We start from the raw sequence: 24,467 nt of genomic DNA, 5'->3' as shown, positions 1-24,467 counted from the left end.
GATTTTTTAAAAGGGGCCTGAAATGCCAAGATAATATTTCAGGAAGTTACGTTAGGGGGGGGGGCTCACTAGAAAAATTGTTGTTCTAGAGAATGACCAGACCAAGCCATTGAACCAAGCAAACCAATAAAAATAATAATAAATGAACATCTTGCCCATATTAACAGACTTACATTAAAACTAGCCTACAATAACCACAATTTTTGACGTGCTCCATACTTATCCTAAGGAGTATCTGCAGCCACCTAATAAAATTAAGCAGACATAATTTTTACTTCACAATAAAAAACATATCTGCAATAATAGGGAGCCCATTCTCTCCTTGGCATTTAAATATCAAAAATTTAGTCTACATGTATTGTCCCAAATGAGAGGTTGCTAGAGATTTAATCCCTCTGCACATTGATTGGAAGGACCTCTCGTGACTAGTCGACAAATTGGGTGATGAAAATTTGCTTTTGATATTTAAGACACCTCCCCCTTCCCCCAAAGCAAGAACCAGTGGCCGTCAACTTTCCCTCATCAGTTAGTTTACGGGAAAGTAATACTCTTTATTTTGTATATAGACTATGCATACGTTTAGGGTGGAAAGCAACATTATGTGAGAGTATGCCCTCTGAAGCCGTGAGGAAATTTATATTGCTTTTGCATAGCTCTAAGTCATCTCACGGTAAATGTTTAGTTTCGTCACAAGCTATCTAAACAGTTTAGAGTGCTTAGAAATGCCAATTCTAGGAGCGCATCCATTTTTTAGCTTTTTAAAATCCATTTTTTAGCTTTTCTAAAATCCCTCTTCAACAAACTAAAAATGCGTAAAGTGGGCAGGCGAGGGAGACGTCGAGGTTGCACATGAATGAAATTGTATTTTAAATACTATTTCCAGTCATCATTGATAATTTCTGTATAGTAGGAAGTCGAAAGATAATTAAAAAACTTACGCATCCATTAATGCTAATTATCCACTTTCAGTTTCGGGTTGAAACTAGCCAGTGAACCGGTGAATCAGACCGATTAGTTAAATATTACATTTATGTTGCGTTGATTTGAAGGAATGCCTTCCGACGCCATGTAGATTGTACAGTTTTTCAGTTCGAGATTAAATTTGTTTTAAAGGATTCTTGGCTATGGGAGGGCTTTGGTGAAACAAATTTGGTTGAATAGTGATTCTCGCGAGTGAATAAATATTATCCATAGAGTGAAGCGAATTAGCCAATGAGCCCCGTGGGCAGGGGGCGAGGTCTGTATACTATATTTATTGAATAATTAATTACCCGGCCCGAAGCTTGAAACAGCAAACAAAAGTAGGTCATAAACATCAACTAGCATTCAACCCATCAGAATACAGACCTCGTCCCGCTGCCCGCGGGGCTCATGGACTAATCCGCTTCGCTACAGCGGACGTTTGTTTTGTTCAAACAGCTGAATAGTTTGAACTCGAAAGTGAAAGTGAAAAGTGTTGAATATTCACATTGATGGATGCGTAAGTTTTCTAATTATCTTTCGACTTCCTACTACACAGAAGTTACCACTGATAACTGGAATTAGCGTTTAAAATATAAATTTCGTTCATATTGTACAACCCTAACTTTTCCCTCGACTTCAAAACCATGCCCACTTTACGCATTTTTAGTTTACTCCATGGACGAGGAGGGTCAACCAGAAATGAATTCACTCCTAGAAATGGTATTTCTAAGTACTCTAAACTGGGAACTATGCTGCTTCGCAGAATAGTTGCCTGGACAGATTGTGACGAAACTAAACACTTACCGACTCACTAACTTTAATATACGATACGAAAATACAGAAACTTGTAATTTCTCATGGTACGGCTTCTTTTTTAATGAAGAGGGCATTCGGGATTTTAATTTATGTTTGAATGAGTCCTCCTCCAATCTTCTGCTACTATTACTTCGATCACTCTTAGGAGAAAAGCAAATATCTCATAGACGTGTTATCAAATTTTTGGAAAAAATGTAAAATTTCATGTTTTTTCCAATAGGAGCTTGAAACCTAAACAGCTTGTCTTTGGACATGCTGAATATGGTGCTTGTAATTTTCATTATGTTCGTACACCTTGAAGAGGATGTTAATCCCGTTTTCGTAAAATGCTCGAATTGTATCTGTCTCGTAGCTTTTTATGAAGGAATTTTAAATTAATAAATTTTACATATTTGGAATCACCATAAAAAGGAGATAATTAAATATCCTTAGTTCCAACAAAATCGTTTTTACAGTTTCAGTTACCGTAAACACCCGCTGCTGTTTATTTACAGTTTGTTACCATGATCAGTTTGACACGAATCAACTCTCACCGAGCACAAGATTCTTCATCTAAGCAACGAAGCAGGCCAGAAAACTAGATTCAGATAACATTTCACTTTGAATCGTCGTAAACTGGGTTTCCAAAACCAGAATTTCCATGAAGCCACTTATTATGTTTGGCTAGCCTGCGTTTTTGTTGTAATTCTAAAAAATTTCTAAGCAAGAAATCGATTTTTTTATTAGGATTTTAAATGGATTTATACATCAGAGAAAAAAAAAATAGGAAAATATGAAAGATTAAGGTGTGTCATTTATGCAAAATTTGGTAGCATAAGGAAAGTAACTAATGACAGTGTCGGCACTTATAATCTCGAAATGAGGACTCATTCGTACCTTTAAGCCCTAAGTATGCTACGATTCCACAATGAACACCAGTAGGGCTCATTAAAATATATGTTTTGATGCCTTTTCTCAGTAGGTCTAAGTATTTGTTATGTGTTTATAGGTTTCACAGTACCGAGGATGCTACACACCCATGCAAAGTCGAGCATACATTAGTTCAGGTCAGTGCGGACCCTTAGGAGTCCAGAGATCCAGTACCAATCATGGCATTCAAGCCGCAGCTGACTTAGTGGGAAGAAATGGCATATTTGGAGCAAGTGCGATGCACGGTTAGTGATTCAATGTTTTTGTGTGTTTGACCATATATAAATAGATGGGTATATATTTGCTTAAAGGAATTAAGAGATTTATTTCAAGAGCTGCAAAGCATTAGTTTACGGCAGGTTTAAATCTATAGCAGACTTTTATATTGCAATTTGTTTCACCACCTACAGTTTCAAGCACGTAACGCATCATCCCAAACCTTTGAAGGCATACTTCTGGTCATGGTTGCCATTACAGCAAAAAAAGAACACCTACGTCCTTGCAAACAAATCACCAAAAAATCGGTGGCCAACACTGAAAGGCTATGCACCAATAAGACGTGTTGAGCAACATACACGAAGAAATGGAATTTCAACGAAAACTGAAATTGGGATCTAAAACACTTTTTCTGGACACATGAAAGAGCTTTTTTATTTATTTACCTACTACTTTATATAGCGTTTTGTTTACGTTATTTTTCTATTTTCTTATTAAAATGAATAACGAAGAAGCTACTCTTTCGCCCTCAAACCACACTCCCGTTTGCTTCTGATTGTTTTTACTCCCTGTGCCATAGCGGGCATCCTTTATGGTAAACTTTAGCATTCAAGAAAATCACTTGTATGGTTTTGATTTTTATATTTTTTTTACCTCCGGAAGATGGTCATGGGTCAAGCCTAAGCTGAAATATCAGACTAACAGTAATCTTATTCCCCTGGATTCTTTGACGAGAACCCTTGATCTGGTTTATCATCTAAATGCTGCAGTTTGCAGGTATTATGCAAAAAAAACACCCTGGTAACAAACGCAAGAGCCAAAGAGCGTTTAATTCTACCAATCAGCAGAAACAGATATCATCATTACTTTTTTTACCGGTAGGCAAATTGCAGACCCTCAACTTTACCAAATGTACCTAGCAGGTTTCCACCCTCTATTGCTTTCATCTTCACTACCTCTGTTAATTACTTGTCAGCTCGTGACCTCAGGAATGGACTCCGAAGACCAGCCTTGGATCTTTCAAGAATTTTAGGTCTAATGTTGCAGTTTATCTTTAAGGTGAGATAAGCAAAGGATATATAAAAAAGGAATGCTGATAGTTTCTAAATAGCCATTTGTAGTAAAATTTTATTTTAGCTACCTTTCGCCATCTTGGAAATGGTTAGGTTAAGAAAAGTGAACTTTCAGTAATGAGTCCACGACCAAAAACATTCTCTGGGAAGGTCTTGCCAAGCTTCTATGTTAACCCTTTTCTGGTTTTTAAGCCTTAGAAATTTGCTCGCTGGACAGGCAAATAAGTCTAAGACAATACAGTAGGCTAAGTATTAAGTCTAAGTCTCATGACAGGCTAAGTCTATTGAACAGGACAGACCTGTTGAAATTTTGACAAAACAGCAATTACTGAAAATGCAATTCCCATTATTTGGATAGAATTTTAAGCAATATCAACAATTTTTTTTCTAAGCTTATATCAAAGGTCAGATCCCTCCAGAAAGAGAAGGAGCGGAGGCGGGTACTTCAAAATACCCTCCTTGGGCATACTTTTGTCTTTAGACCCATCCCCGAAAGTTCATTCCTAACCTAATCCCTTTCCAAGATAGCAAAAAGTAGCTAAACTAGAATTTAACCGCCATTTGTGATACCTGTCATCAAATTGGAGGCAATAAGGATGAATTGGGACTAATACAAGCTGTTTGAAATAAAGAGCACTGTTTACTTAGTATAAATTGGTTCCGTAAAAGATATAAATAAAAAAAACTAATTTTTTAGCTGAAAGTAAGGAGCGACATTAAAACTTAAAACGAACAGAAATTACTCCGTATATGAAATGAGCTTTTAATTATTTTAAAAAGTAGAATTGTGGCAAAGAGTCAAACTTTAGCGTAAAGAGCGAGGGATTGCGGAGGGGACAACTCATTTCATATACGGAGTAATTTCTGTTCGTTTTAAGTTTTAATGTCGCTCCTTACTTTCAGCTAAAAAATTAGTTTTTTTTATTTAATTTCTGAACGTTTTTGTAACAAACTTTCATAACCTTATATTTTTATTATGTATACGAGGGGGTTTGTACCCTCGTTAATACCTCGCTCTTTACACTAAATCGTAAGTTTTGTCCCAATTCTTTAAGAATGACCCCTGAATCAGAAAGGCCCTAGAATAAATAGTTGAAATTACTAAAAATACTTTAGCATAAAGAGCAAGGTATTTATCTCCTCCTAAATACCTCGCTCTTTATGCTAAAGTATTTTTAGAACCCCTCATATGCGTAATAATCTCTGTTCGTTTTAAGTTTCAATGCTACTTCTTTCTTTCATTTGAAAAAACGTTTTCATGTTTATTTTTCATTGTTTTCTTATAGTAATGCTAGAGAATCCTGCGCCCTTGTCATTGAATTTTTCTTCCCCCATGACAGATTCCTCCAAGGAAAGATCCTCCAACATAGCCCCCTCTCCTCATCCCCACCCCCAAACAAAATTAAATCCCCCTTAAAACGTCTGTACACTTCCCAATAACCATTACTATATGTAAACACTTGTCAAAGTTTGTAACTTGCAGCCCCTCCCCCAGGGATTGTGGGGGAGTAAGTCATTCCTAAAGACATAGTTATTATGGTTTTTGACTATGCTGAACAAAATGGCTATCTCAAAATTTTGATCCGTTGACTTTGGGAAAAAATGAGCGTGGGAGGGTGCCTAGATGCCCTCCAATTTTTTGGTCACTTAAAAAGGGCACTAGAACTTTTCATTTCCATTAGAATGAGCCCTCTTGCGAAATTCTAGGACCACTTGGTCGATACAATGACCCCTGGGGAAAAGAAAAAAAAAAAAACAAATAAACACGCACCCGTGATTTGTCTTCTGGTAAAAAATACAAAATTCCACATTTTTTTAGATAGGAGCTTGAAACTTCTACAGTAGGGTTCTTTGATACGCTGAATCTGATGGTGTCATTTTCGTTAAGATCCTACGACTTTTAGGGGGGTTTCCCCTCTATTTTCCTAAATAAGGCAAATTTTCTCAGGCTCGTAACTTTTGATGGATAAGACTAAACTTGATGAAACTTATATATTTAAAATCAGCATTAAAATGCGATTCTTTTGATGTAGCTATTGATATCAAAATTCAATGTTTTAAAGTTTTGGTTACTATTGAGCCGGGTCGCTCCTTACTACAGTTCGTTACCACGAACTGTTTGATAAATAAATGTGCTTTGATCAACCATCCTTTTTACTGCAATTTGGCCATATCCTTACCTTGATCATTTACTAGTCCTAAATCACGGTACAAATTATACATAAGGAAAAGTTAAAATTTTGATAAAATGCACTCTCAAAACAACTTTGACTTGGAGATATTACGAACCAAACAATTCACTTATCTCAATACAAACATGTTCGCAAATGGTAGTATATCATCCTCATTTCTTCAAACCAGTCGCGTCATTTCTCCAAAAGCTAGGGAGGGGGAATTAAGACCCCCCCCCCCGTTTAACATTTAGAAACATATTTCAGAAGTGCAACTTAAAAGCTAAAATTGTGCCATGAAAGGTAATATTTTATTGAACATTATTAGTAAACTTTATTTTATTTATTTGCTAAGAAACGAAGCGGTTGAATATTCTGAAACACAGTTTCTACGCGAAAGTCCTTGTAAAATCTTTGAATCTACCTCTAAAATAGGCATATGATTTTTTATATACCACTTATATTTTTATGTTTGCTTGGTGTTTTTCATTTATATGCGGCGAATATATGCGGCATCTATTAGAACTTGTCAAATTACAAACTTGCACCCAGACAAAAGTTTAAAAACACAATTTTTATGAATGGAATATTGATTATATGTTTAGTAGATTAAACTAATAAGTTATCGTGCAATCTATTCGAATTTAATAACCAAAATAAGTAAGTGTAACTGGGAGAAATGTGTAGTTTAATCAAAACAAAACGAAATTATTTGGAATAGATCAGTGAATGAATCGAAATAAAAAAAGACAAATTAAATTGGTATTAGAGTTTAAATTAGCAGTGAATCACTTAGACTAATGAATCACGAAGATGTTCGCTATTGAGTCTTCAGACGTTCACTTCAGACGTTCGTTATTGAGAGTCTTCAGACGTTCACTTCAGACTTTCGTTATTGAAGGTTTTCAGACGTTCACACCAGACATTCGTTATTGAAGGTGTTCAGACGTTCATTTGAGACGTTCGTTATTATTGAGCTTATATCTCTTACAGGAGTAAATTTAACATAGAAAACTCATCATTTACTAGCTTCTTTGTAAATTATATAGGAGCGACCCAGCTCAATAGTAACCGAAACTTTAAAAAATGGAATTTTAATACCAATAGCTACATCAAAAGAATTGTGTTTTTATTCTGATAAATATATAAGTTTAATCAAGTTTAGTCTTACCCATCAAAAGTTACGAGCCTGAGAAAATTTGCCTTATTTTAGAAAATAGGGGGAAACCCCCCTAAAAGTCATAAAATCTTAACAAAAATCACATCATCAAATTCAGATTATCGGAGAACCCTAATGTAGAAGTTTAAAGCTCCTATCTATAAAAATGTGGAATTTTAAATTTTTTTTTTTGTTGCCTGAAGACAGATGACGAATGCGTGTTTATTTGTATCTTTTTTTGTTCTTTTTTTTTAGAGGGGTGATTGTATCGATCCAGTGGTCCTAGAATGTCGCAAGAGGGCTCATTCTAATTGAAATTGAAAGTTCTAGTGCCCTTTTTAGGTAACCAAAAAAATTGAAGGGCATCTAGGCCCCTTCCCACGGTCATCTTTTCCCTAGAGTCACTGGAAAAAATTTTTTATACAGCCATTTGGTTCAACATAGTCGAAAAACCTAATAACTATGTCTTTGGGGACGAATTAACCCCCTCAGTCCCCTGGGCAGGAGCTGCAAATTGCATACTTTGACCATTGTTTACATCACGGGGGATCACGGGGGAGGAGCTTTCCACGGAGGAATTTATCATGAGGGAAGAGAATTTCCATGAAGGAGGTGCAGGATTTTCTAGCATTATTTAAAACAAAAACAATGAGAAACTGAAAAAAAGAAAGTTTTTTCAACTGGAAGTAAGGAGCTGCATTAAAACTTCAAAAGAACAGAAATTATTACGTATATAAGGGGGTTCGTCTCCTCCTCAATACCTTGCATTTTACTCTAAAGTATTTTTAGTAATTAAAACAATTTACTCTACGGCCCGATTCAGGGATCATTCTTAAAGAATTAGGACAAAATTCAAGCTTTAGTGTAAAGAGCGAGGTATCGACGAGGGGGCGAATCCTCACATATACATCATAAAAATATACAAAAACAGATATTGATTACGTAAGTTAATTCGTAAGCTGCGTACATTCATTACTAATAAAAGCTATCGTAAAAAAAGTTCCAGTGGCCTTTTTAAATAACAAAAAAAAAAAAATTGGAGGGCAACTACGGCTTCTCCCCCGCTCTTCTTTTTTTTTATCAAAATGGTCTGATCAAAACAATGAGAAAGATTTTTAGCAAAAAAAATTAATATGCAAATTTCATTTTAATTGTCCATGTGCTGTGACGCAAAATCAAAACATGCATTAATTCAAAAACGTCCTAAAATTAGATAAAAAAAAAAAAGCAAAAAAATAGCAAAAAAAAATCAAAACATGCATTAATTCAAAAACGTCCTAAAATTAGATAAAAAAAAAAAAAAAAACAAATTTTTTTAACTGAAAGTAAGAAGCCACATTAAAACTTAAAACGAACAGGAATTATTCCGTATAAAAAAGGGGTTGTCCCCTCCTCAACGCACCGCTCTTTACGCTAAAGTTTTTATTGTTTTAAAAAGTAGAGTTGTGAGAAAGAGTCAAACTTTAGCGTAAAGAGCGGGGCGTTGAGGAGGAGACAACCCCTTTCATATACGGAATAATTTCTGTTCGTTTTAAGTTTTAACGTCGCTCCTTACTTTCAGTTGAAAAAAACTTGTTTTTGTTTATTTCTTCAGAGGTGTTAAAGTTTCAAATAAGAAAAAAAGATACGTGGGAAAATGCCAAACGATGCAAAAAAATATTAGAGCTTTACAGCTTTTAATTAAAAGTTAAAGTTTGTAACAAAATGAGAAATCATAGTAGGTCTCTTTTTTCTTGCATTATGCAAATTGTGACTGCAGGATATTACGTTGGTACAGTCAGAGTTTACGCACTAGTGATGCCTTTGGAAAGAAGAAAGTGCTCTTTCTACCCCCAGTCACCCCCAAAATTGCCCATGCCATCGAATCAAATTTTTAGAAAGCCTTTTTTCTCAAAGAAGTCAATAAGTCCAGTAAGTATGCCTCTGGGGATAACATAACCTACATAGACCTAGGAAAAGGATATTAAACTATGCCAATTGCCCACTGTTTACATATTATTTGCCTGATCTAGGCTATCGGGTCGGCTCGAAACTTTCACGGATCATTCCTTTGACTAAGGAGAGCAAACACTCTATTGGGGGAGGGGGCTTTTAAGGGGCCCGAAAAAGACGAAAAATGCCCTGTCTCTGATCAGATTGATACTTATAGCTTTAATTGCCCAAACAGGGGGGGGCATAATGCATAGACAGTAAGTTTACTTTTGAGACACCTGCCCCTCTCCGAAAAGATGGGACCCGAAAGGGCCTAATTTGTTTTTTTGAATAGCTACAAACCAGCAACGGTATGTATTTGGGTCGATGAGACCCTAATGTACAACAAAATATGGATTGGGGGCACAAGGCCTTCAAAAGGGAGCCCGAAGAAGGGCCAAATAAAAATTCATGTTTAGGTCAGCTTGAAACTTATATTCTTAGGTTCGTGAGCCAAGGGGACCCTAATGCACAATAAAATTTGTTTTTAGAGCACCGACCCCCTAAACGGATTCTGAAAAAAAGGGTCGGAAAGACTTTTTTCCAGTGAATTGAAAGTTACATCCATCAGCTCCTGGGCTAAGGTGCTCTTTACTGAAAATCTATAACTAGAGTTTTTTTTTTCAATTGACTTGAAACTTATGTCCGTAAAACACTGGACTACAGGAAACCCGTTGCAAGACAAACCTAAGAAATCATGGTTTGCTCAAAAACAGGGGCTCACAACAATTTTTCTCAATTAGCTTGAAGCTTAAGTGGGTTATTATTTTTATCGGAAAGAGATTTATATTTTTCAATGAAAGTTAATTATAAGACATTTTTGCAAAAATTTCGTGTCGCCTGAAAATTAGACCCGAAAAGGGAGCCAAATTTTTTTTTTACCCGAATGGCTTAAAATTTGTAAACTTGTATTTTTGGGTGAAAGGACCGTAATAAACGCGACAAATTTTAATTTGTGGAATGGGCTTGCCAAAGAAAGGGCCAACAATTTTTTTTTTTCCTTCTTGCTTAAAATTTATGTCCTTAAGACCTTAGACCAAGGGACCAAGTTGTTCAAGAAAAAAGTGAAAACTACACAAGGGATTTCGTTTTGTCTTGAAATTGGTCCCGAAAAAGGTCTAAACACTATTTTTTCCGAACGGTTAATCCCTGGGAAAAGAGGTTCCTAAATTGAATTAATTTTAAGGATGAGCGTGAGGACTACTAAAACCAGGAAAACAAAATAGATTAGAAAAATTTCAATTAGCTTGTAACTTTAAGCGATCGTTCTATATTTTTTGGCAAAGGAGGTTAATACGAGATTTGACAACTGGCCAATAATTTTTTTTTTTTGCCCTATTCAGTTTAAACCCAAATCCGTAATTTTTGGGGCTAAAGGGACTCGAGTTTGCAAAGACATTAAAAGATATGCTGCTTTCCCCAAAATGGGGCCTGGAACACGGGCAAAAAAACTTGGCTTGAAATAGTACAATAAAATAGGACAGGACAATTGGCTTGAAATATACGAGCATAATTGCCACAGCCAAAGATTTAGGCAAAAACATTTTTTTTTGGTTTTTGGCATATTCTTAAAATAGGATGAAACAAGTTCGTTCTTCAATCCGCTTTAAAAAAAAACCAGTTAAAGTTTCATTTTTACCACCAAGAAACCTAAAAAAAAAACTTATTTTTCTTTCGCGATTAGATATCAGTGGGAGATATGTTTTTCAGTTCGAACTTTGTTAGAGCAGACTTCATTCCATATGTCATTCACAAAGCAATTCGTGCCAAGTTTACAGAGTCGCTTCGTTAAGCTTAAAACTTCCTTAATTCGATTTAGTTCCATGCCCCATAGCATTTACGGATTTAAAAAAGGGAACAGAGACAAGGGAGGATTTTTGTTTGGTAAGTTTGGGCAAGGATTTAAAGTCATGATAACTAGTTTGCATTTCCAGATGCACATATAAATCTGCAGACTTAGCCCTTTAGCTAATATTTATTTAATGTGAAAAACTAAAGAAAGAATTACAAAGCCAAAACAGCAATAAAAAAAGTAAACTGAAGAGGCAATCTTTTCTTGACTTCAATGATTAGTGAAATTGAGTCTTTAAGTAATCATTGCTCAGACATTTTCCCGGGGGTCTCAATGTCTGAACCCAAGCTCTCTCTGAAAGCTCTCGATTTCTTCCATGGTCTCTTGTAAGTTCTGGACTTGAAATTCTGAGGTCAGGGGTTCGAGTCCTGATGTCTCTGGTTATTTGGTTTGGAACTGGGGTCAATGGTGTGACCCTGTAAGCTCAGCCATAGTCGACCGAGCTCTAGATGGGTACCTGGAGAAATCTGGCATTAAATCAGGAGATCACTGCCTGTGTGACGCAGACCCATCGGTCAGCATGCGAAAAAGTCTTTTTTTTTTTTCTGTGTATGATGTACCAGATGCCGCCTTTACTTATGATTTTGACGACTTAGAACCTCTCGCCTCCAATCTTTTTTAAAAGTCCATGAGCTGCAGAGTAACAGTCAATATCACTGGCAATCAGTAATCTATTCAGTCCTAAATCAGTGTCCTAATATATTGTCTTAATTTTAGTTGTCATTATTTGGGTATTCTTTGCCACCTGTGATATAAATTTTGCAGGAAAGTACTTAGAACAAGCCCCTTTCTCCTAATTGTCGTGATTTTTAAGGATTTGTTTCATGTTTTCGAGGAAAATGTTTCTGTTTCAGTATTTTGAAGAATTTGTCTCCCACCCCTAAATAAATGTTTGCATATGTACTGGACGTGGAAGCGGTTCAGTGAAAATAAATTTATTTTGAGGGTCCAAAATTTCGAAGAAATTTCTATACGACTTCTAACCCTAACCTTGGTAATTTATCCACCTTGCACTGGTGCTTAAAAAGAGGTGATAGTAAAACCCCTTTTTCCCAATCTTGTTTTTTTTTCCGTAACTCAAAAAGGCTTGAACTCTAGTAATTCCTTTTATAAGCTAATAATATACTGACTTGCATATCTTTATTATAAGGTGGTATATCATATCACAAGATGTTCCAAGCAACAACTGACATGGCGGCTATGCACAGCATGAGCAGTCTTAGCTCTGCAGTAATGCATGGACATTCCCCTTTAAGTCTCGGTACAATGGGTGAGAAACGAAAGCAGAGAAGAATACGAACAACCTTCACATCAGCCCAGCTCAAGGTAAGTTGAACGTTGTAAGAATGATTCAGATAGTTCCTCTATAATTTCAAAATATAGGACTTTATAAATGACATATTGGAACCATATTGAGCAACAAAAAAATTTAAGGACTTATGAAATGAACAGTAGAATACCCTTCACTAATGAAATAAAAATTACATCCATATTCCAATGGATGTTTACTCTATTTGCAGTTCTCACTAAAGTCGGGTCGTCATTACCCCGACCGGTGCTCCCTGTGATCTAAAATCAGGGTAACAGTGTGCTAATTTCCGACCCGAAAGGGGCATCTAAAGTCGGGTTAACAGCTTGGTGTTTCCAGTGCTCTAAAGAATTCAATAAATAAAATAAATGACATGATAGTATATTTGTGTATATAAGGAGCCCCTGTGTTAAGAGTGAACTGTGACAGTAAAATAGTTTTTCAGTTCTGGTGGGTTTTCAATGATATACTGGGAATGTAACTCTGAGAAGTATTTAACCTATCTTTTTCCACAGTTAGAGCAACCATGGATACTTTATATTTTTACTTTCTTAAAACTATACAGTTTTAGTTTACCGAGGTGAGGGAGTGGCTGAGATGATACACCGTCAAGGAATGGTTCTCAGGGGTATTATTGCTTATATTTTACTAGCGTAGTCTAACAGTTTAAGCAGGTACCGATTCCATTATAATCTTTTATGTATGGAGGTGCTATCATATAATCTACATCAATTTATTAATTTTCCTGAGCACCGAAATTAGTCATGAGCAGCCCGAATTTTATACTTTCTAATTTTTTGGGCACCGAGATGAATAAGCTGCAGCACTGAATTTAGATCCAGATTGTTCTCATGAATTGCAAAGAATCGACTTTAGTTTCGCCTTTTATTTCTGATCTTTAATAATATGAAAAAAACTTCGTTTTCTTAAAGAGTTAAAGAGGCTGCGTCCCAAAGTCGAACCTTAAAAAGTACAGGAATTAGGGGAGGCAGATGGGGGGCTGCCGCCCCCCAAACCCACCGCTTTTAAAGACTCTTTTGTACAGGTTTTTTGTTGTGGGGGGCTGCCGCCCCCCTAACCCCCCGCTCTTGGCTTCGGAAAGGCCCTCTTTTAATTAACAAAAAATTGAAATGAATGAATAATGGAATAACTTCGAAAAATGTTAAACACAAGAGGACAGGAGAACCATTGCGCCGAAACTAGTAATTAGTAACAATGAAGTAATTAGTAACAATCGGACAACGTTAAAGGGGGGCTGGGGTTGGTGGGTCGAAACTTTCGGCCAGATTTTCCCCATGAAGGAAAAGTCGGAGGGGAATGAAATTTGGCAGGTTTCTTAGTTGGAGCTCGGGCTACGAAAAGCATCCCTCCCCATCCCTCTGCGACCACTGGAACCGAAGATCGCTTAAAATTGTCGTGGTTCGCCTCTTTATAGAGGCACGAGTGTGCCTCCTTGATGGGTGTAAACTGGGTTCTATTCTGGAGTAATTCTCAATTCATGTGAAAAGTGCTGGAAAATTTATCAAACTAATAGAAATAAGATCATTGCCGAAGGTTATGGAAAAACTAATGGGGAAGGGCAGCCAGAAGACAAAGCTTGGTGCATCCGTAAGGGGTGTATTATTTAGAGTGGAGTGGTGGTTGCTGGTTTTGGGCTATGTTGTAGATGGGGTTGGCCTAAATGGGATTGGGCTCGTGCCGTGCATGGATTGAGCTTCATTGGAACTGTTCTTGGAGCGATTATTTCCGTTAAAGTACTTTACAGGCGTTTTATGATGTTACAGGAATTGATATAGGAATTGATGTTTTAGGAATTGGAAAGAGCATTTCAAGAAACTCACTATCCGGACATATACACAAGGGAAGAAATTGCTATGAAAATCGACCTCACAGAAGCCAGAGTTCAGGTATGAAGTTGTATCTCAATTGACAAAGTATTTATATTACTTTGATACATAGATAACCCAAATCTTTATAGTTCAAGTCGTAAGATACCAAGAGCCTCAAAATAAAAATATTTTTGCCCCTGGCTCTATCTTAGGTCTATGCCCGAAAACCAAGATTTGCTACGATTTTTCTTTTGGTTGAGAAATCAGAAATAAGCGGAAACTTTTCTTATTTACAAACAGGCCTAACTAGACGGGCGTAATAATACAACGATCAATAGGTTGGTACAACCGACATCTCCAAGAGGGCTATTGAATAAATATAGGCTAGTTGGAGTATGTTAAAATTAAGCAATAATAGATATTATTTGGAATCAGAAGAAAATATGGACTCTGTTAATCTGTTAATAGTCAACTAAAGGGTCAATATAATTCAATAGCATGTTATTATTAATACCAAATACGGTAAGCTTTCAAGGGTTGGTCGGATTTGTCTTTACAAAAAGATGCAGTTGTACGTAAGTCAATTAACTAATAATCTGAAGTGTTAGTTCTTGAGTAATTTCAATATTATCCATATTAAGGCATAGTCTTGAAAGATGGCGTTTATTTTTCGCTATAGCAAACACAAAAGTTACAGTTTCTAAAGCTTCATGACGATTTATTTAATGATAGATTTTCATTCATCTTTTGATGATTTTCACACAAGTTCCTTATTTTCAATCTTAGCGTCTGTTAAACATAAAACTACATAACTGCATATTATGGAGGTCTTTTTCATTAAAAATTAAATACCCGTTTTGTTTCTATCTTTTTAATACGTAAATAGTTGTGTAAATTTCTACTTTACTAACTTAAATAATCAAATTTTACTTTTAGCGTCCTTGGTACTTTACCGATTTGATTATCTGAAACCCTTTTAATAATTAAACTCTGAGAATTGAAAGTCAAAATTACGAATTATACTGTAACTCGAACACATTTCCAGTCCTATTAAGATTCAGAATTTTTAAGGTTTGAATATGGAGAGGATTGCACCCCTCCCCCCCCCCCAAAAAAAAAAGAAAAAAACAAACGCAAGAGCCGACGGAGCTTCCCAACATTGAATTCGATTGACGAATGTTTTGCGATCCGCGGAATTAAACTTATACCTGACCCACAACTTGAACTCTATTTTTTCGTGATTATAAGCATCTTTTTGTAAATATATACGACATACACACTAAATTACGAAACACGAGCCTTTGCTTGAAATTGCTTAGAATAAAACTTTAAGTTGTGTTTACGAAGACCAACACCAACAGGTCTTGGTTGTCCGGTCATTACCATAAACTATCTCATGGAATATATGCTAGCTTTTCTGTTATGATTAGCATTGCATAGTTGCGCACCAGCTACTAAGAGAGGGGATAAGGTACATCTTATTTTGAAATTGGAAGGGTGCCTGAAGCTTTAAAAGAGTATTTTTTGGCCAAAGTTTCCCAACCTCCGTCAGTAGCCTTTGACAGGAGGATCAGTTGCATTTTAACTCGATTCGGGGCACATTTGCTGTGTTGAGGTACATAATTGCAGGAAATGGCACTGTGTTTGGCAGGGTCTTGTTTACTACTTAAAATGAAAATCATAATTTTGAAGCTCTTTTTGAATAAAACTTACCCCAATAATCTATTGCTTTTATTGACACGCCTAGGGTTGCCACCCGGTGAGAAAAGATCACTGGATTATAGTTATTTTTGGTTGATTTAGTGATCTTCTTCCATGATCTAGTGATTTATGTGCTGATTTAGTGATTTTATGTTTATAAAATACCAAAAATCGCTAGATATAGTGATAAATCATTAGGAGCGGCAACCCTGGACACATCCATACCTTGTGAAAACAAATTAGTCAAAACGCGTTAACGATTCCTCCTCAGAATAAAAACTTGATTTTTCATTTGTTTGTAGATTGGGTGCTAAAATCTCCTTTTCCCGGGTTCTTAAGCATTTTAAATCTTATTATATAATTTTTATTGAGATAACTCTTTTTTGGAAGGTGATCTTTCTCCGTTTTTAAACATAAATAAATTATCTCATGCAAATAACTTTTGATAGGTAAATTTGAACTGGGTGATTTAAAGTATTTAGAAACAGCATGGAAAAAATATTATTTTGATGCTTATCATGCACTCAAACTTTCTTTTTTTCATAGTTTCAAATATCATTAACAAGGTTTGACTTAAAGTCATTTTCTCTTGCATTGGCCAGCCAGTATTGTAACTATAACTGTTAAATTGGCAAGAGTAGTTTCGGATCCTTAAATAATTAAACAAAAAAAAAGTTTTTTTTTAATGAAATTAAGGAGCGACATTAAAACTTAAAACGAACAGAAATTACTCCGTATATGAAAGGGACTTTTCCTCCTCAACGCCCCGCTCTTTACGCTAAAGTTTGACTCTTTCTCTTAACTCTACTTTTTAAAACAGTAAAAAACTTTAGCGTAAAGAGCGGGGTATTAAGGAGGAAAAGCCCCTTTCATATACGGAGTAATTTCTGTTCGTTTTAAGTTTTTACGTCGCTCCTTACTTTCGTTTAAATTATTTTTTTTTGTTTAATTTCTGGACGTTTTTGAATTAATGCATGTTTTGATCTTGGCTCTCCGCACATAAATAATTAAAACGAAATTTGCATATTAATTTTTTTTTGGCTAAATGGCTTTTTCATAGTTTTCATCGGAAGCTTTTGAGAAAAAAGGAGCGAGAGAGGAGGCCTAGTTGCCCTCCAATTTTTTGATTACTTAAAAAGGCAACTATAACTTTTAATTTTTTACGAACGTTTTCATAAGTAAAAAATATACGTAACTTACGTATATTTTTTATATAACTTACGTAGCGAACTTCTGTATTCGTTTGTTTTTATTGCGTATATGAGGGGGCTCACCCCTCGTCGATACCTCGCTCTTTACACTAAAGCTTAAAGTTTGTCCCAATTCCTTAAGAATGACCCCTGAATCACAAAGGCCGTAGAATAAGTAGTTGTAATTACTAAAAATACTTTAGCGTAAAGAGTGAGGTATTACGAGGAGGTAAACCCCTCATATGCGTTATAATGTCTGTTCGTTTTCAGTATTAATGCTGCTCCTCACTTTCAGTAGAAAAAACTTTTCATATTTATTTTTTCATTGTTTTTTAGATAATGCTAGAAAATCCTGCACCCCCTCCATTGAAAGTCTCTTCCCCCATAAGAAGTTCCTCCATAGAAAGATCCTCCCGTGTAACCCCTACCCTCAAATCCCCCCCCCCCAAAAAAAAATCCCCCTGAAAAGGTGTGTACACTTCCCAGTAACCATTACTATATGTAAACACAGGTCAAAGCTTGTTACTTGCAGCCCCTCCCACGGAGACTCCGGGGGAGTAAGTCGTCCCCAAAGACATAGTTATTGGGTGTTTCAACTATGTTAAATAAAATGACCATCTCAGAATTTTGATCCGGTGACTTTGGGGAAAAATGAGCGTGAGAGGGGGCCTAGGTGCCCTCCAATTTTTTGGTCACTTAAAAAGAGCACTAGAATTTTTATTTCCGTTAGAAAGAGCCCTTTCGTGACATTCTAGGACCAGTGAGTCGATACGATCACCCCTGGGAAAAAAAAAACAAAAAAAAAAACAAATAAACACGAATCTGTGATTTATCTTCTGGCAAAAAATGTAAAATTCCACATTTTTGTAGATAGGGGCTTGAAACTTTCTACAATAGGGTTCTCTGATACGCTGAATCTGATGGTGTGATTTTCATTAAGATCGTATGACTTTTAGGGGGTGTCTCCCCCTATTTTCTAAAATTAGGCAAATTTTCTCAGGCTCGTAACTTTTGATGGGTAAGACTAATCTGTATAAAACTTATGTTATAGAAAATATACACTTCTGATTTCATATGTATATTAAATAAATCTCCTGGGTGTTATGATCATCTAGTTAAACTATACACATAACATAACTTTCTATCACTACTAGCTCCGAGCCACGATTTCTCAGAATAACGAAAAACTACCTCCGCACTTTTGCCTTCGGACTCCAGAGTTATTGTGGAAGTAAACTACAACTCATATGTGCTGTAGGTCTAGTTCATAGGAAATTCCCTGGGAGAGTAATATTTATGCACATAAGTTTATGTAAAAAATTAAATAAAAAAACAAGTTTTTCAACTGAAAGTGAGGAGTAACATTAAAAATTTAAATGAACAGAAATTATTACGTATATGAGGGGGTTCACCCCCTCGTCAATACCTCTCTTTTTACGCTTAAGTTCGAATTTTGTTCAAATTCTTTAAAGAATGATCACTGAATCACAAAGACCGTTTAATCAGAATCAATAGCTCTTTTTGAAAAAAAAACCTTTAGCATAAAGTGGGAGGTATTGACGAGGAGGTGAACCCCCTCATATGCGTAATAATTTTTGTTCGTTTTAAGTTTAATGTAGTTCCTTACCTTCATTTGAAAAAGAAACTTGTTTTTGTATGTATAATTTCTTTTCGTTTATTAAATAATGCTAGAAAATCCGGCACCCCCACTATGGAAAATTCTCTTCCCCTGTGAAAAATTCCTCCAGGGTAAGATACTCTCATGTAGCCTCCTCCCCTTACCCCTCTACCAGAAAAATCCTTCCTAAAAAACTCTGTATACTTCCCAATAACCAATATTATATGTAAACAATGGGCAAAGCTCATAACTTGCAGCCCTTCCCTCAGGGACTGTCTGGATTAAGTTATCCCCAAAGACATAGTTATTAGATTTTTCGACTTTGCTGAACAAAATGGCTATCTCAATTTTTATCGGGTGATTTCGGGAAAAATGTGCGTGGGAGGGGACCTAGTTGCCCTCCAACTTTTTTGGTCACTTAAAAGGGAACTAGAACTTTTAATGTCTGTTCGAAGGAGCCCTCTTGCGATATTTTGCGACTACTGGGTCGATACGATCCCTATGGGGTAAAAAACATGCATCCGTGATCTTTCTATAGTTTTGTGGAGTCCCACAAAATACAAAATTAAACAAAATTCTACATTTTTGCATATAGAAGCTTGAAACCTCTAAGAAAGCTTTTTCAGATTCGCTGAATCTGATGGTGTGATTTTTGTTAAGATTTTATGACTTTTACAGGTTGTTTCCTCCTTTTTTTTTGAAAATAAGGCAAGTTTTCTGAGGCTCGTAACTTTTGATTGGTAAGACTAAGCTCAATTAAATCAGCATAAAAATCCGACTCTTTTGATGTATCTATTGGTATTAAAATTCCGTTTTTTAGAGTTTCGTTTACTTTTGAGCCGGGTCACTCTTTGCTTACAGTTCGTAACCTCGAACTGTTTGATCAATAGGCCGCTTGATAGACTGTCAACTATCTTTACATTGATATTCCCTTGTAACTCAAAGTCTTTCAGAATGTGTGGAAATCCCCTAAAGCTGTAGAGCATTACAGAACTTTTCCCATGACCTGTGCCCAATTGAATCAAGTCTAGAACGCCCATAGAATTATTTCTCGGACAACTAAACAATTCGATATGGACCAGCTTTGACATATCAAATGTAAAGGAGCCCATGGAAAATGTTTCAACGGATAAATGGAATGAATAAATAAGTTATATATATTTCAAGTGAAAACACTTCAGACAATTCTGCGTCATTGCTCGAAGAGTATAATAAGTACTACGAATACCCATTCCATAACCAGATCTTATTTATGAATTAAAAGTTTCTTGAAAATGCTAGCAATAACTATGAAGTCTATTATCATAGGCGTGAGCATTTCATCCCTCCGTCATACACTCCCCCAAACAATAAGAAAAGTCACCAGCAATAAAACAAATTAAAGTAATGGTGTCTTTAAGGCCAAGAAAAAGTAAAAACAACTTTATGGGAGGGCCCTCCCTGTCTAAAAGTAAATACCAAGGGTTATAAAAGCCAACGATTTTTCTTAACAAAATCTAAAGTGTTGGAAAGATACAAGGGTAAAAAAATCTAAGATCCCACAAAAGTCATAAAGTGCTTATTAATCCTTCGAGCAATAAACCCTCCGGAATTAGCTTAGCGCTGGCGTGAAGTAAGGAAAAAAAAATTCAGAGGAGTGAACCAATCAACAATGAATGTTTTCTTTGTGATGTATATAATTAGGGCCATCCTAGAATTCATTTTTCAATATAAAATTTAGATTTTCGGGTAAATATGCATAGTTTTTATGGCACTTGGTATTAACCAAGTGACATATAGCAGTCGCCAATTCTGTCGGTCTGTCGGTCTGTCTGTCTGTCGGTCCCGGTTTTGCTACTTTAGGCACTTCCGGGTAAGCTAGGACGATGAAATTTGGCAAGCGTATCAGGGACCGGACCAGATTAAATTAGAAATAGTCGTTTTCCCGATTTGACCATCTGGGGGGGGAGTGGGGGCCCGGTTAATTCGTAAAAAATAGAAAAAATGAAGTATTTTTAACTTATCAGCGGGTATTTGGATCTTAATGAAATTTGATGTTTGGAATGATATTGTGTCTTAGAGCTCTTATTTTAAATCCCGACCGGATCTGATGACATTGGGGGGAGTTGGAGGGGGAAAACCTAAAGTCCCGGTTTTGCTACTTTAGGCACTTCCAGGTAAGCTAGGACGATGAAATTTGGCAAGCGTATCAGGGACCGGACCAGATTAAATTAGAAATAGTCGTTTTCCCGATTTGACCATCTGGGGGGGAGGGAGTAGGGGCCGGTTAATTCGGAAAAATAGAAAAAATGAAGTATTTTTAACTTATGATTGGGTGATTGGATCTTAATGAAATTTGATGTTTGGAATGATATTGTGTCTCAGAGCTCTTATTTTAAATCCCGACTGGGTCTGATGACATTGGGGGGAGTTGGAGGGGGGAAACCTAAAATCTTGGAAAACACTTAGAGTAGAGGGATCGGGATGAAACTTGATGGAAAAAATAAGCGCAAGTCCCAGATACATGATTGACATAATCGGAACTTATTTGCTCTCTTTGGGGTAGTTGGGGGGGGAGTAAGTCTTAAAAATTCGAAAAATGAGGTATTTTCAACTTACGAACGGGTGATCGGATCTCAATGAAATTTGATGTTTAGAAGGATATCGTGTCTTAGAGCTCTTATTTTAAATCCCAACCGGATCTGGTGATGGGGGTGGGGAGTTGGGAGGGAGAAACCTAAAACTTGGAAAACACTTAGAGTGGAGGGATCGGGATGAAACATGGTGGGAAAAACAAACACAAGTCCTAGATAGATGATTGACATAAACGGAACGGATCCGCTCTCTTTTGGGTAGTTGGGGGGGGGGGTATTTCTGAAAAATTAAAAAAAATGAGGTATTTTTAACTTACGAACGGGTGATCGGATCTCAATGAAATTTGATATTTAGAACGATATCGTGGCTCAGAGCTCTTATTTAAAACCCGACCGGATCTGGTGACATTGGGGGGGGAGTTGGGAGGGAGAAACCTAAAAATTGGAAAACACTTAGAGTGGAGGGATCGGGATAAAACTTGGTGGAAAAAAACACGAGTCCTAGATACTTGATTGATATAACCAGAACGGATCCGCTCTCTTTGGGGTAGTTGGGGGGGGGGTTAATTCTGAAAAATTAGAAAAAATGACGTATTTTTAACTTACGAACGGGTCATTGGATCTCCATGAAATTTGATTTTTAGAAGGATATCGTGTCTCAAAGCTCTTATTTTAAATCCTGACCGGATCTGGTGACATTGGGGGTAGTTTGGGGTGGGGAGACCTAAAATGATGGGAAACGCTTAGATTGGAGGGATTGGGATGAAACTTGATTGGAAAAATAAGCAAAAGTCTTGCATACGTAATTTACATAATTGGAACGGATCCGCTCAATTGCGGGGGGGGGTAATTCTGAAAAATAAGAAAAATGACGTATTTTTAACTTACGAAGGAGTTATCGGATCTTCATGAAACTTCATATTTAGAAGGACCTCGTAACTCCGATATCTTATTTTAAATCTCAACCGGATCAAACGTAATTGGGGGGGGCAGTTGGGGGGACTGGAAATCTTAGAAAATACTTAAAGCGGTGAGATCAGGATGAAACTGGATGGGAAGAATAGAAACCTGTCTAAGATACGTGACTGACATAACTGGACCGGATCTGCTCTCTTTGGTGGAATTGGGAGGGGGGAGGTAATTTTGAAAATTGAGGTATTTGTAACTTACGAAAGGGTGACCAGATCTTAATGAAATTTGATATTTAGAAGGATCTTGTGCTATAAAGTTCTAATTTCAAGTTCCGACCAGATCCTGTGACATTCGGGGGAGTGGGGGCGAGGGTTAATTCTGAAAGTTTATAAAAATGAGGTATTTTTAACTTACGATTTAAGAAGGAAACATGTTTGAGAAGGAAGCATGATAAGAAAACAATTTACAATATGCATAACAATTGTAGCAAACAGATTTTGCATGGAACCCCCTATATTTTACATCCCCCCCCCTTAATGTGTAAATATACAGTCGAAATTATGTATTTTCCCTCTATTCCCCCAATGCGTCTCTCTTGTTTCATACCTTGTACTTATTAATTGAATTAACTGTTTAAAAGAACAACCGGAAAACAAGTGATGGGTGACAGAATGCATTGGTTTTATATAATTTGGACTATATATTTGCTTTTTAGGGGAAGGGGGGTTGGCGGTAAAGTATAGGGGGGATCCATGCAAAAGGTGTTTGCTACAGCTATTGTGCGTATTATGAAATGTTTTCTTAACATGTTTCCTTCTCTAGGCTTATACCCCTAAGCTGTAACTATTGCTGACGAAATTGGAATTCCCTAAGAAGCAAAGTCCTGCGGATGTAACTGTTCCAGTCATCTATGCAGTCAGCAGAGTAAAGGGAAAATATTTTTACACTGTGACAGTCATCAATGATGATTTCACATTCATGAACTTAGCTATTGACTTTTAATTAGTTCCCAGTCCTTTGGGCCCAGACAACGCGGGTTTTAATGCGCAATTTAAATACGTATTTAAAACGTTTTCCATGAATTTGATGAGCAGAAATGGAAGTCATTCAAGAATCTATGTCAAAAGATAAGGATAAAATTGTAACTGAAGTGTATGAAAAAATTCCTACCTATAAAGAACGGTGTCGATAATACAAAAGGGTAAGGTAATAATTTTTGATGTTATTCTAAAGTCTGGTTTATAATAATTGCCAATAAACAAAGTACAGCAAATTCGATAACTCTAGTACCGAGTCTAACTTTAGGTTCTGACCTTCTCACAAGTGCCAAATGAGCTCTTGGCTCTTGGCTCTTCCGACCTCGTACCATATGAGCTCTCGGCTCTTCCGACCTCGTCACAAGTGCCATATGAGCTCTTAGCTCTTGTTCTTACTTTTCACTGCTAATTCTACATATTTTCTAGGACTCAAATGGTACATTTCTATTTTTCTTTCTATTTTCTGTCCTTTAAGCACATTTAAGCAGGTATTGTCAGCCTTATTATCTACCTGTGCTATAGTTACCTTTACTATATATTTACCTGTTAACATTTTAAGTGAACTTCCGCTCATAGACATGAATGAAACCTCTGAAGAAATTTTGCCCTTTCTTTTAGATTTTTATTTTCTGCTTCCATATGCCTGTGTTTCTTTATTCATAGCATTCTAAATTACAAACAGCTAATCCTATAGCCACAAAAGTATATCTGCAAAAAGACACCCTTTCATCCAATCTAAAAACAAAGCAGCAATCAAAAATATCAAGAACTGGCAGAGAAAAGCAAGAAAAATTAAGGAAATTAAGAAAATAAAAAAAGAGTAATGTTAAAATTTATAACAGTCAGAAATCATTATACACATAAGTGAGGTTGCTGGCCCTCTAAATCCCTGGGTCTTTAACTAAAGTTTAATTTGAACTTTACTGAAAGTGAATACCGATTCAGCCAATATTTTTGGTTGGCAATTTCAAGTGATTCCTTTAACGTTCCGTATGAAATGTTATTTTATAAATCAAGTACATCATAAAATCCTTTTCATTCCCAAAGAGCTGTGAAAAAAGTCAAACTTTAGCACTCTTTATTTTTGTTTGGCAAAATTTGTTTACTTTATCTAATTTTTAAATTCATTTGTTTTTCTTGAACTGCATATATGACTAATAAATAGCAA

General features: G+C 36.2%; 1 protein-coding gene across 1 annotated transcript in view; it reads left to right on the top strand.

Moving 5' to 3' along the window:
• The window catches only part of LOC136038708 (paired mesoderm homeobox protein 2A-like), a 65,101-nt gene that overhangs the window by 4,012 nt on the left and 36,622 nt on the right, over positions 1–24,467 (top strand). The window contains exons 2-4 of the mRNA XM_065722030.1: positions 2,768–2,933; positions 12,281–12,456; positions 14,251–14,346. Of these exons, the coding sequence (XP_065578102.1) occupies positions 2,768–2,933; positions 12,281–12,456; positions 14,251–14,346 (438 nt within the window). The remainder of the gene's footprint in view (positions 1–2,767; positions 2,934–12,280; positions 12,457–14,250; positions 14,347–24,467) is intronic.

Source organism: Artemia franciscana, chromosome 18 (assembly GCF_032884065.1).
Source record: "Artemia franciscana chromosome 18, ASM3288406v1, whole genome shotgun sequence".
NCBI classification, from domain to species: Eukaryota; Metazoa; Arthropoda; class Branchiopoda; order Anostraca; family Artemiidae; genus Artemia; species Artemia franciscana.
Note: the sequence above shows the minus strand (reverse complement) of the source record. Positions and strands in the feature narration are given on the sequence as shown.